This window comes from Bison bison, unplaced genomic scaffold (assembly GCF_000754665.1).
Source record: "Bison bison bison isolate TAMUID 2011002044 unplaced genomic scaffold, Bison_UMD1.0 scf7180017864498, whole genome shotgun sequence".
NCBI lineage: Eukaryota > Metazoa > Chordata > Mammalia > Artiodactyla > Bovidae > Bison > Bison bison.
In genome coordinates this window covers 3,076,414-3,089,520 of record NW_011495057.1, presented here as the reverse complement: position 1 = coordinate 3,089,520, position 13,107 = coordinate 3,076,414, and the positions used below count along the sequence as shown (strand labels likewise).

The 13,107-nt window shown below is 47.5% G+C and overlaps 1 protein-coding gene across 1 annotated transcript in view; it reads left to right on the top strand.

Annotated features, from left to right (window-relative positions):
* The first annotated feature begins 6 nt into the window (after nt 1-6).
* The window catches only part of NPC1 (Niemann-Pick disease, type C1), a 46,021-nt gene continuing 32,920 nt past the window's right edge, over nt 7-13,107 (top strand). Inside the window, exons 1-2 of the mRNA XM_010828987.1 lie at nt 7-120; nt 10,528-10,650. Coding sequence (XP_010827289.1) covers nt 64-120; nt 10,528-10,650 — 180 coding nt within the window. The 5' untranslated portion in view covers nt 7-63. The remainder of the gene's footprint in view (nt 121-10,527; nt 10,651-13,107) is intronic.

Here is a 13,107-nt window from a genome sequence, read left to right as displayed (position 1 = left end):
GGGTCCCCAGCCGAGCCTGCGAACCGAGTCTCTCCGACATCCGCAGCCCGTCGCCGCGGCAGCATGAGCGTGCGCGGCCCAGCCTTCGGCCTCCTCCTGCTGCTGTTCTGCCCGGCGCAGGTGAGTGGCCGCCGGCGACCCGGGCAAGCTGTGGGGGACGTGGTGGGGCCGCGAGTCGGGGAGGGCGGCGGGCTCTGCCGCGACTCCGATGCCTTTCTCCGGCCACGTCCTCTTCCCAGTGGTCTGGAGGACGGTGGCAGCTGGGGGCTGCCTGTTTGACCTGTTTTGAGCTCATTTCATCCGTGGTCATCTGATTTCTGGGTTTAGGATGTGGGATCAAGAAGGGAGGAAGAAAATGGGTAGAAAGGGAAAGGATTATCATTTTAACCTGCCTCCCCACCCCCCTTCATTCTGCCATTTGTACAGGAATTCTTTATAAATTTGTTTAGGAGATCCGACTTCTCCCCTAAAGAGGAAGGAGAGTGGGGAGGTAAATAAAGGTTAGTCCGGCACCAAATCGGAACTCACCTGAGTGCTTCACATAAGGCACCTTGGTCTTCCAGAGACGGCAAGTTACTTCTTATCCCCTCCCTTTACATCCATGGGAACGGAGGCCCGCAGGTGCGGGGGTTAATTGAATTTCGCCTTGTCACAAACCTAGCGGTGTAGAGGATGGGCCTGGAACTCCCAGTCCTGACTCCTTGGGTCTGCTTTCCTTGCTTTGGTAGCCTTGGGCGTGAGCACCTCACTGCTATTTGTGTATCTACAGTTTTCTCCTTGAAAACTGTGTGGTTGGGTGTTGTGGGGGATATCTAAGGATCTAGTGCTGATTAAACCAGATCCAGTGGGAATCCCGAGCCCTGGTGCCCACTCATAGGCGTGTCTATGATGAGGGTGTAGTGAGTCACAAGGGAAGGCTGATGAAGGGGTTCCCTGCACTAGAAAAAACTCTCTTTGAACTATATCCTTCTCAGCAGGGGTTGGGTGAGGCTGACCTGGGAAGGGCCTCCTGTGGTGGGGTGGATAGGGGGTGGCCAGCCGCGTGGGCTTCTGGAAGAGCACATGTCTGGTGCCTGGTGGGGAGGAGAGGCAGAGAAAAACAGGTTTTCGGAAGGTGGTTTGGAATGGGGTCAACCCGTAGACCACCTGCTAGCTCTGTGGCTTTGGGCTCATTACTCTTCCAAGCCGAACTTTTACTGAAGATAAACAACACATCATAGGATTATTGGGATTCTTAAGTAACATAGTGTATGGAGGGGCCTCATCACAGTAGTAAAAACTCAAAGAATGGTAGCAGTTATTTGCTTTGAAAATACAGCTGTTTGGTTTCCTTTAGGTTTTAGGTCAGGATCTAAAAGGCAGGCTTCTGGTTAAGTAGCTTTAACTTATCTCTGAAATCGGTCAGTGCCTCTCCTCCTAGGACTTCTGGGGTAGGTCAGAGGTTGGTCACAAGTAACTTGCAAAATTCCTGGAACCCTTGAGAAGGTTTGTGAATTTGAATTGAAAACACTTATATTGTATTTAAGATTGGCTCCCTCAGGCTGAAAGGTGAACCCATTCCTGATCTCCTTAGGAAAAACAGTTTTGATGGCTTAATTCCTACCTAGGCCTCATTATGGTCCAAGTTCCTCAAGAGAAAAAAAAAAAAAACTTTAAAAAATTACAGTCAGGAGATAGACCATCATGAGGCCTAGGTAGGAATTAAGCCATTAAAACCATTTTTCCAAAGGAGATCAGGAATGGGTTCATCTTTCAGCCTGAGAGCATTGAAGAATAAGCCTCTGAAATGGGAGCGAATGTAGGTTATCTTTCCCAGTCTCCCCCATTCCTTGATTGATGTTGTGATCACTCATTTTACTAGCATAAGTAATCAAGGGAAATGAGTTTTTTAAAATTATTATGATGATTAGCAAGTGGTTAAAAAGAAGACAGCTAGCTGAATAGGTCTTTGTATTCCTTCAGTGTTTGTCATATCACCCAGAACAAAGAACTCTCTTTCCTGGGTAACCCTTCCCTTCTTTCCGTTCCTAAAAGGGACTCTTGTCAGGGTGTTAATGGATGACACATTACCTGTCCGGAAGCCTAGAGTGGGCCATCTCTAGCCTGATCTTGGGTGCTTTGTCTGCTTTTCTCACCCACAGCTCTGTGAAGGGTGTTAGCTCTCTAGCTAAATAAACAAAGTGCTGTCAAAACCCTGCCCATCTTCCAAGGTCCAGTTCAAAAGCTTCATCATCTATAACATTGTTATTCCCAACTAGAATGCCTTTCCTCTGAAGTTCTAAATGTTCTTTATTTAAATGGCTGCAGCAGCTTTTGGTGTTTTGTTGTTGTTTAGTCACTAAATTGTGTCTCTGAGACCCCATGAACTGTACCCGCCAGGCTCCTCTGCTGTGGGATTTCCCAGGCAAGAATACTGGAGTGGGTTGCCATTTCCTTCTCCAGGGGAGCTTCCTGACCCAGGAATCGAATCTCTGTTTCCTGCATGGCAGGTGGTTTGTTTACCACCTGATCCACCGGGGAAGCATTTATAGGCTGGCACAAGACTTGGCATTAAAAGACCTGGTACAGATCTTGATGCGTCCTCTTACCAGGAGTGGTCTTGGGCAAGGCAGCTGCCTCCTCTGTAAAATGGGTTAACAACTCTGCCTACCAGATGATTCATATTTAAAGTTCAGCAGATGTTCCACTTGGCCAATAACGTTTCACAGCCTGTTCCTGGCTCCAGTGTGGCTTCTCCAAAAGCCAGTGATAGATCAGAAGTGGATTTAGCCTGCTGGCCCAACCCTTGGTTCAGTTGTCACCTTGTGTGAACATTCCTTAGGGGGGGAAAAAAACACCTGGGGACGGTATACACCCCATCCGCTTTCATGGTTTTATTTGATCTTGTGTCTATTGAATTATTTTTCAAACTCGTAGTTGCTGGAGCTTATCTAAGACCAAGCTAGTAGTATAACCTCGAGCAAGTCAGTTAAACTGCAAGCCCAGGGCTTATCTATAAAGTGAAGACTGGCTGAACCCATCTAACTCTAAAATGTATCTTAAATACCCATCTGAAGGCGTGCCTGGTGCTCACACAAATTATCATTTGTTATGTGGATACGTTTATCCCAGATTGGCTATAAAACAGAACTCCAGAGAGTTGTGTCAGTAAAAGTCAGACCAGTCCAGCCTCTACCCCACGTGTCCTGTCATACTTATTTGATCTGCCTACCTGACTCCAAAGGATACAGAGCTTAATCTCTGGACAGCATTCTCCGGGCCACCCCCTCCACCCTTGTCCTGGGTTATCCTGACTGGCCACACCAGCCCTGGTATTCCAGCCCTCGCCAGAGCTGAAGCTGGGCGTGTCTCCAGATTCTGCCTGGAGCTTTCCTCATCCAGGACATCAGCAGAGGTGAAGGGACCCGGCCCTGCGCTCCACCTGTGTGGGCTGGCCAGGTTACAGGCATGGGGCTGGGGACAGTCCTGGATCCTGAGGAAGTGAGTCAGGACTTGACGGCTCCCTGGAGTTGTACGTAAAGGGTAGTCACTAGTTATGCAAGTGAACAGTCCTGTGTAGCAGGAGGGGCACGGTAGTGGACGGGCCAGCCCATCCCTGGCATGTTGTCACAATCTAAGGATACATCAGTGTACAAGCCGAGCTGGAGTTCAAACAGTGCAGCAGCTGTGGGATGGGCATGGTGGGGGGGACGGGAGAGACTACGCCTACCTTAGCATTCAAAACCTTGGTTCTCATTATTGGTTTTGTCACTTACCAGCCAGGTGACCTTGGAGAATCCTCTCTGAGTTCTAGTTTTCTTACCTGTAAAAGTCTGCGATGCTACTCCATAGGGTGTCTGATAAAGAACCCAGGGGAGGAAGGAGAACTCACTCAGCTTTATGCCCAGAACCTGGTTGATGTTCAGTGAGCAACTGAACATGAGTTACTTAATAGCCTAAAGTATAGGATTCTGTTGCTGATGATCAGAGCCTCTCCACGTGATAAGATGTGCTTTCATGGAGATCCCAATTAGAGTCTACCAGAGTTGCTGACACACAGCAGCTGGGGCATTTTTTTTTTTTTTAACTGTCCTGAGCTATTCCTATTATTATCGAAAGATGCTTTCCTATGCAGTCACATATCCATTAATTAAATTTTAGAGCATGTTGTGAAATAGCCATATAGCTTAACCTTTAAAAGCAGGGACATCCTAGCCTTGTACTAAATTCTGGGTTAAAGCCGAAGTCACTTCTTACATAATCCAGTCAAGCTCCTTTAACTCACCGTGTACGTTTGGATGTTTTCTGAATCAGGGAGCACTGGATGAGATATTAAGATTTCAGAGGAAGTATAACCCCCAAGCTCTGCCCTTTAGGATTCTACAGTCTTACAGGGGAGCCAAGACACCAGCAAGAAAATACTCTTGCAACCTCTGCCCACATACACAACTTTTCCATTCTCATAAGTATATGAATTCTGTTTCATCCTGGAGCAGGAGCCTGCAAATTAGTTGTGGATGGTTTTCTTGGGACACACCCATGCCCATCTTTTACCTGTTGTTTGTGGTTACTTTTGAGTTACACCAGACAAGATTGAGTATGTACCACAGACACCTTAGGGCTCACAAGCCTACCATATTTAATATGGTATCTGGCTCTCTTAGGAAAAGTTTAGGAGTTTCCCTGGGTGGTCCAGTGGCTAAGACTCTGTGCTCCCAATGCAGGGGGCCTGGGTTCTATCCCTGGTCAGGGAAGGAAACCCCGAGTACTGAAACTAGAGTCCAAATGCTGCGACAAAGATCCCATGAGCCGAAACTAAGACCCAGTTCGGCCAAATAAACACGTATGTGTGTGTGTATGTGTGTTAGTCGCTCAGTCGTGTCTGACTCTTTTTGACCCCATAGACTGTAGCCTGCCAGGCTCCTCTGTCCATGGGATTGTCCAGGCAAGAATACTGGAGTGGGTTGCCATTCCCTTCCCCAGGGGACCTTCCCAACCCAGAGATCCAACGCAGGTCCCCCACATTGCAGGCAGATTCTTCAGTCTAAGCCACCAGGGCAGCCCAAATAAATAAATATTAAATTAAAAAGAAAAAAGAAAAAGTTTATCCATCTCGTCCTGGTGGATCCACAGGGGAGCTTATGGAACGGGCGTGTACAGAGCTCTGGGTGCAGGACGCCTGGTGACTTGAGCATTGAGGAGGGATGCCCATGAGCACCTCTGAGGCCACATCTGAGGTTTGCTCATCTGTAAGTTGGACATAATAATAGCACCACCTGCCTCTCCCCAGGACCGCTCACATACCAGGTGAAAGGAGTCAGAGTTAAATTCAGTGTTGGCACTGAGTCTTGGGTGAGGCTTGTAAAAAGGGAGGCTGTCCCAAGATGTGGGGGCTGGGGGAGACTGAAATCTGTGGAGAAAACAAAGAACAGCAGACAAGGGCTAGAGTCTGTCCTTGGGGACCTGGATAAATACAGTTAGTTCAAGCAGAGCCAGTCATGGAGGGTAATCGAGATTGTTTGAGAATATGTATTTAAAAGTTAATTCACTTGTGTTTGAGTAGGTGCGTCTATATAGGTTTACCTTTTGGGGGAAATTGAAAGCCCGGAAGACCACGATCCAATACATCAACATTTGTTAAATCTGAGGAATGGGATAGGGGTGGAGAGCTGAGGGGGGCGCCCCCTGTTATCTCATGTATACTTGTGATGTCTGAATAATTGTGATCGGTGGGTATTCTGTAATTAAAATCTATGATCATTTATTTTTGACTTTTTAGGAATTGGTCAAGTGTTTAAATGCTTAAATAAGATAGTTCTTGTGGTCACGAGTCACCCTGTAAGAGACTGGTGGGTGCCCATGAGATGAACTGGGAAGAATTATCCTTCTTTGGGCTTGTCCCCCCACCCCACCCCCACTGCCCCCCTCAGTGGAGCTTTTGCAACATTTATTACTAGAGACGCTGGGTGTGTTAGTGACATTCAGACCCATGGTGTTTCAACTGATGTAATTAAACAGATTACTCTGTTTAATCTCAGTATAACCAAGAACATGCTCTCTGCAGTCCTTGCCACTGGACTTTTCTCTTAAGTGGTGAAGGACATCTGAGCTCTTGTTTTGTGTCAAAATACACATAAAGTTCACGGCTTTAAAGTACAGTCAGGGACATTAGGTATATCACATGTCGTGCAGCCACCACCAACCATCTCCAACACTGGGCTCACATGCAGTCTGGTGCCCTTGGAGCTGTGTGTGTGTGTGTGTGTGTGTGTGTGTAGTTGCTCAGTTGTATCCGACTCTTTGCGACCTCTTGGACTGAAGCCCACCAGGCTTCTCTGTCCACGGGATTCTCCAGGCAAGAATACTGGAGTGGGTTGCCGTGCCCTTCTCCAGGTGATCTTCCCTACCCAGGGATTGAACCCGGATCTCCTGCATTTCAGGCGGATTCTTTTCTGTCTGAGCCACCAGGGAAGCCCCCCGTTGGAGTCCTGGCAGACCTCAAACCTTGGTGACTTTCAGTATCAGCAGGATCTGCCCTTCCTCAGGAGAGTGTGGGTATGAAGCAGCAACAGGTGTTCTTGTATCAGTAAAGGCAGCTCTCACCCAGGCACCTTGCCTTTGGAAATCACGTGGTTCCCTGGGAAGACAGGTATGTAGCCTGTGCCCAAGCCCTTGGTCTGGGTGTCGGCTCCTGCCGCCCTCACATTCCAGGGAATCTTCCAGGGATCTCAAGGTGCAGCCCTTGTCTTTGTTAATAAAGTCCTGGCCGATGGAGTGCTGTGGCCATTTGGAGACCGGAAATTCTGATCATTAGGACTGCAGCTAGGTTCTAGACTGGCTGCAGAGATGAGCACGGCCCAGTCAGTGGTTCATAGAGGAGTGACCCGGTGCAGCATAAGGAGTAAGTGCTCCGGCTTCCAAACCAGCCAGGCCTGGCTCTCCCATTTCTCAGATGTGGCCTCAGAGGAGTCACTTTACCTGTGTAACCCTCGGTTTCCTCATCTGTGAAATGGTGTTATTTTAGTACCAGATTCACAGACCTGTTGTGGGGTTGAGCTGACGGGGGCACCCTTAGCCAGTGGCTGGCTGCTGGGTGCCGTGGGGTGAGGGTGGTGGAGGTGGTGCCCGTGGGGACAGACCAGGTGGAGGGAGGTGGTGAGGTAGACAGAGGAGGCCTGTGGGCTCCCAGGGGAGGGTTCAGGGAGGGCAAGGGTGAGGGAGACGGCACCAGGGAGGCTTCCCGGAGGCTGGTGGGAGAGGACCCGGGGCTTTAAACCCTACTGAAGAGGGCCTGGTGATGGAGGAAGGATCGGTTTCCTTGTGAGCATCTCAGCTGTTGTGGTTGGAAGTGCAGCTGGAGGGGGTTGGGGGCGGTTTGAGAGGGGAAGGAAATGGGACTGCCTTTATGGGAGGAGCAGGTGAAGGGACCAACGTGGAGATGAGGTTGAACATGTGGGCAAGAGGGGGCCCAGGTGGTGGAGATCCCCGGAGAGGCTCCGGACCATGGTAGCAGCCGGGCCTGGGGCAGAAGGAGGTGCTTGGGTTTCAGCTGCAGTTGAGCCCAGGGGAGGCGGAGAGAGAGCCTGGAGGTGGGCACGAGGCCTCCCCCACTGGTGCAGCCGTGCAAGTGAGCTCAGAAGATTGCCTGCCTGCACACAGGGTGGGGGGAGGTGATGCCAGAGCAAGGACCTTCACTAAAGGGTTAATTGTATCTTGTTGAGAGTCTGTTTCTGGAACTAGAATGTTCTGGTTTGAATCCTGCCTCTGCTGCTCTTGGATTCAAACTCTCTGCCTCTGTTTGTTCATCTATAAATTGGGCACAATAATAGCACCTCCCTGGACTTCACTGGTGAGCCAATGGTTAAGACTCCAGGCTCCCACTGCAGGGGACAGGGGTTCTATTCCTGGTTGAGGAGCTAATCCCACCTGCCATGGTGCAACCAAAAAAAGCAGAAGAAAAACCCAACAAAACACTGCCCTCTCGCTCATGCTGTAAGGATGTGTTGGGTCCATAAGGTGAGAGCAGTTAAAGCAGTGCCTGACACCCAGCAGGTGGGCTGTGAGCACCTTTGGGCCCCTCTGGTTCACGCTTCTTCAAGCAGATGACTTGGGAAAGCAAACCTAAGAGCAGTGACTCGAGCCCAGTTTTTTCCTGGCCTGGAAGAAGCTTCAGGTTGTTTATTTTGTTCAGGTCTTTGAACCTCTTTGGTGAAGTCCCATATACTTCTCGGAAAACCTGGAGAATAATTCCTTACGTTTGATGGGTGGTTCTTTCTGGCTTTCTAAGTGCTTTCTCATTTATTCCCGAATTCAGTCTGCCTACCTGGACTGTGACGTAACCGGGGTTGGGGTGGTCAGGAGTGAGTAGGAGGTGGGAGACTCCTGCTCGGCACAGCTGGGTGACCTTCAGCGGGTGTAGCTGGGCTCTGCATTTATTGAGGATCAGAGCCCAGGAATCCTGACCTCCCACCCTTCAAACTCGTTCTCCACCCCCATCTCTTTTGCCTGGTGGGTAGAAACACCTTTGCTTTGAAACAGATGGTGTAGATTATGAAGGATGATGTTGTAAATAGGACCCAGACAGCATTGGGTCATCTTTATTGTCCTGTAGAGCGCCGAGTGCTGAGGAAGGGGAACTTAGACTCCAGATACCCGTCTGTTAGTCATGCTAGAGCTGTGGCGGTTTTTTTTGACTGGATTCCTGTCACTCCTGCGGGTGATAAGCCAGAGTGCCCCTTGGCCAGCACCTGCTTGCCCTGTTGGTCTGTTGAGAATTCTGTGCAAGAGGGGTGGGGTGGGGTGAGAATTCCAAGGGGCGGGTCCCTAGTATGTAAGTTACAGGTCAGCATCAGTAGTTGTCACCCTCCTTGGCTTACTTGCCTTTCTACACTTCAGTAGGTGGATGATGGCCTTTTAGTGGAAAACCCAGAATCGGAAAGAGCAGTACTTTTCCTAGACCCGCTGGGTTTACAGACAAAATTATGATTCTTTTTATATAGGAATGGTGGAATTTTGTGAGTTCTTGCCAAAGGTTTGGGACGTGGCATTGCTGAATGCTTGTCACTTCCTCATTTGTGTAAGTTCCCTCCCTCCCTTGTGACCTAAACCTATGACTTAATTAATCAAGCTGGGGTAAGTCATAATTGCTGGTTTAAAATATGGAAAGAATGAATTCAGAGACAAGTCTTGTGGGCCCTTAGATTTCCCCCCCAGCACCCCTCCATCTCCTGCCTGCTTTTCCTCCCACGTTTTCAGGGCCTGTTGTGAGGTTTGTGTCTTTTCATCCGGGACCAGCACTGCTCAGCTCCTTGCAGGGTGTGTGGGTCACGTGCCCTTGTCCTTGGAGACAGTTCACTCTCTTGCATCTGTGCCCATTTTTCAAAAATGGCTTTCCCGTTAGGCACCTCGGAAGCCATGGTTACTTCTCAGCAGCCGCTGTTTCCCTGCAGGACAGCTGACTGCACAGTCATGCCAGCCGTGACCCTGGCCAGCTTGCCGGAGCTTGGTGGCCTTGCTAATGAGATGAGTCACACTCGCGCACCCCCCTGACTTTTCTGATGCCATGTGACTCTCACATGGGGAATAGGAGTGGCCCTTGAGAAGTCTTTATGCAAGAGGTTTTACATTTTTTCAAGATTCTGAGGTGATTAAAGTATGCACATTTCTTGCTTTTTACTTAAACTCAAGGACAAGATACTCATTCTTGCTCCTCCTCCTTATGGGTTGTTTTTTTTTCCACATTACTCATGGTGTGCTGATATTAATTAACCTTAGCAGATATGGAGCTGTTCTTTCATTATTTACACCTGACTCAGTTCCTTATCCTGATGTGTAAAAATAGAGCCTTAGTAATCATAGACTTATAATACTATCTTACTTTCTTCTACACTGATTGATAGTGATTCTTGTATGGAACTGTCGCTTCCTCTTAATAAATAATCTAGCAGGAAGTAGAAATCATGTAAGTAATTTCTATTACTTCCTTTGCTGACTTCACAAGTCCGTTTTGGACTTTGCTGTTGTTCATTCACTAAGTCGTGTCCAACTCTTTTGCACCCCCATGGACTGCAGCATTCTCGGCTTCCCTGTCCTTCACTGTCTCCTGGAGTTTGTTCAGACTCTTGTCCATTGAGTTGATGATGCCATCCAGCCATCTTATCCTCTGCCTCCCGCTTCTCCTGCCCTCAGTGTTTCCGAGCCTCAGGGTCTTTTCCAGTATGAACTCAGCTCTTCATATCAGGTGGCCAAAGTATTGGAGCTTCATCTTCAGTACCAGTCCTTCCAATGAATATTCAGGGTTGATTTCCTTTAGGATTGACTGGTTTGATCGCCTTTCTGTCCAAGGGACTCTCAAGAGTCTTCTCCAGCGTTGAGCTTTGGGTTTATTTTAATTAATGTTTTTCGAAATGTTCAACTATCCGGTGCTTCTGGCTTTTACTTCGCTTGGCAGGTACTGTTGGAAGCTTCTGTGAATGAAGGCGTTTTTTGGTGTTGAAATTCGTGTTATCCCTGAGGCCCTAGTGAACCATTTTCTGTTGACATTTGCAGGTATTTTCACAGTCCTGCATTTGGTATGGAGAGTGTGGAATTGCATCTGGAGATAAGAGATACAACTGCAGATATTCTGGGCCACCAAAGCCATTGCCACAGGATGGCTATGACCTAGTGCAGGTGAGTGAGTAATCTTGGGCTTTGGGAACACAAAACACTAATCAGAGATCCTCTGCAATTACACCGTAGATATTCCCCGTGGGGTGGGGGTAGAGATGGAATGAATGGGCTACTCTTGTCCCAGATTCTTACCTCTAGCACAGAGAAGATAACATACTAACTCTGCAGGCGTCATTTTTCTGGGGTTGACGATACCTTGCTCGTAAAGTTTCCCAGTAGCAGGTTACTACTGAGGGACTTGGTCTTGGTACCTCGCATGTTGCTCTTTGCAGCTTCTTCAAAATACACTCAGAGTTAGCCCCTTTTGTTTCTAGACGAGGCTGCTGAGTGGCTGTGACTCACTTGTCCTCTGTTCACTTTAGAGGTTCCTCCAGTTTCCACCGAGAGCCTGTGACCTTTGACTGCCGCCAGGAATCTGTTTCTTGTCTCTTTTACCATCCCTGATACACAGGGATATTAGAAAAGAACTGGAAAAATCCAGGTTAAAAGACTGGCTTTAGAGGCTGCAGTTATCTAAAATCCAGCTGACACGGTAGCAGGTCTTCTGGACTTATTTGCTTCTTCCATCACAATTTTTAAAGGCATTTAACTTTTCCTAGAGTGACTCACAGAAAATAGCATTCTGGTTAAACATAACCAAGTAACCTAAAAAGAGGTAAAATGATTGTCAAGGAAAGAAAGGAGCTTCCCAATAAGAAAAAAAGTGGAAATGTCTGTACTGCCTCTACTTTTGTGAATTGCTGGTTATCTAGAGGAAATTTGATCGCCTTTTATTTTTTTATTTTATTTTATTTTTTTTTAGGCCAATTCTTTTTGGAAGGCACATTTAATTCACTGTTGCACAACTCAAGACAGAGGAGGTGGTTAGGAAGTCAGGAAGGCATTTAGGTCAACCAGGAATACTTAACAAAGAGAAATATCTTGAAATCATGGATGGTCTAGGAATATCTGAGAGGTAAAGAACTTGACTTCTTAGGTGACAACTTGTCAGCAATGTTCAAAGTTTCCCATTTTTGTCCACAGACCCTGAGATTGAACGTAAAATATCTCCAAAAGAGCTCAGAACAAATAACTTCTTTGGGCTGTGTTTTCTGATACTAAAATACTATTTAGGGGTTCACCCTGCTGCTCTTGCTGCTGAGTCGCTTCAGTCATGTCCGACTCTGTGTCACCCTATTTCCCCCTGACGTCAAAACTGACTGCTATTTGCTAGCTCATGAACACAGCTATGGTTTCTCCCCACATACAAATGTACTGATCTTCAAAGCCTGTAAGCCTTATTCCAGAAGCTCAGAAAGATTCCTACTAATTTTTTCCTCCTTAGAATACAGTTTTCTCCTCCTTTGGTACCGTTTCTTCATATAAACCATCTTATTTAAAGAAAATGACTGCCACGTCAATGGAGTCATTTCTCAGGAGCCAACAGTTAGAATTAGATTCTAAACTTCCTGGATTTATAATCATCTCTTCCCATTTATCCCTCTACAACATTACCATTCCCTACGGGAAGGAGTAATCCATGAGTGACACCGGGCTCAGATATCTGCCCCATTCTTAGGAATGGATACAGAACACACATTTCAGCTAGTTTCTTATGGATTCCTCTTCCCCAATTCATGGATTAAACCATGTGCAAAATGAAAAAAGAAATAATAACTAAGTGGAGTTAAGTGCTATATCAGGAGATGTAACTGCTAACAAAAGTTGGGAAAGGGTGTTCTCAGAGAAGGTAGAATGAGGCTTTTTTCATTGAGAAAGGTGATATGGGATGCCACCTGCTCTTGCCGGAGCCAGATCTCCCAAATGAAAAAACAAACAGTATCAACATCCCACAGAATCTTGACTGCCTATTTGATGCCACAGTAAGTCCCAGCATTATGGAATGTGGATACTGACAGAGACCTCCTAGATTGGCTAGGCCAAATCTATCATTTTTCAAACTAGAAAACTGAGCCCCAGAGAAAAGACTTGCCTTAATTAAGGTTAAAGCTCCTTAGCTGCAACACTGAGGTCAGGACCTAGATTTTCTGATCATCAGACCCCTGTTTTTATAGGCCCTTCCCTTTTTCTCAGGGAATGGTGGTGGTGGTTAATGTGGAACAAATGTAAACACCGATGGAGCAACTGCTTTTGCTGCTGCTGCTGCTAAGTCACTTCAGTCGTGTCCGACTCTGTGAGGCCCCATAGACAGCAGCCCACCAGGCTCCCCCGTCCCTGGCAGGAGTGGGTTGCCATTTCCTTCTCCAGTGCGTGAAAGTGAAAAGTGAAAGTGAAGTCACTCAGTCGTGTCCGACTCTTAGCGACCCCATGGACTTCAGCCTACCAGGCTCCTCCGTCCTTGGGATTTTCCAGGCAAAAGTACTGGAGTGGGATGCCATTGCCTTCTCCATGATCGCCTTTTAAAAGAATTCTGCAAGAACTTTGCAAAGAGGTGTGTCACCCTTGTGTACCTAAAAA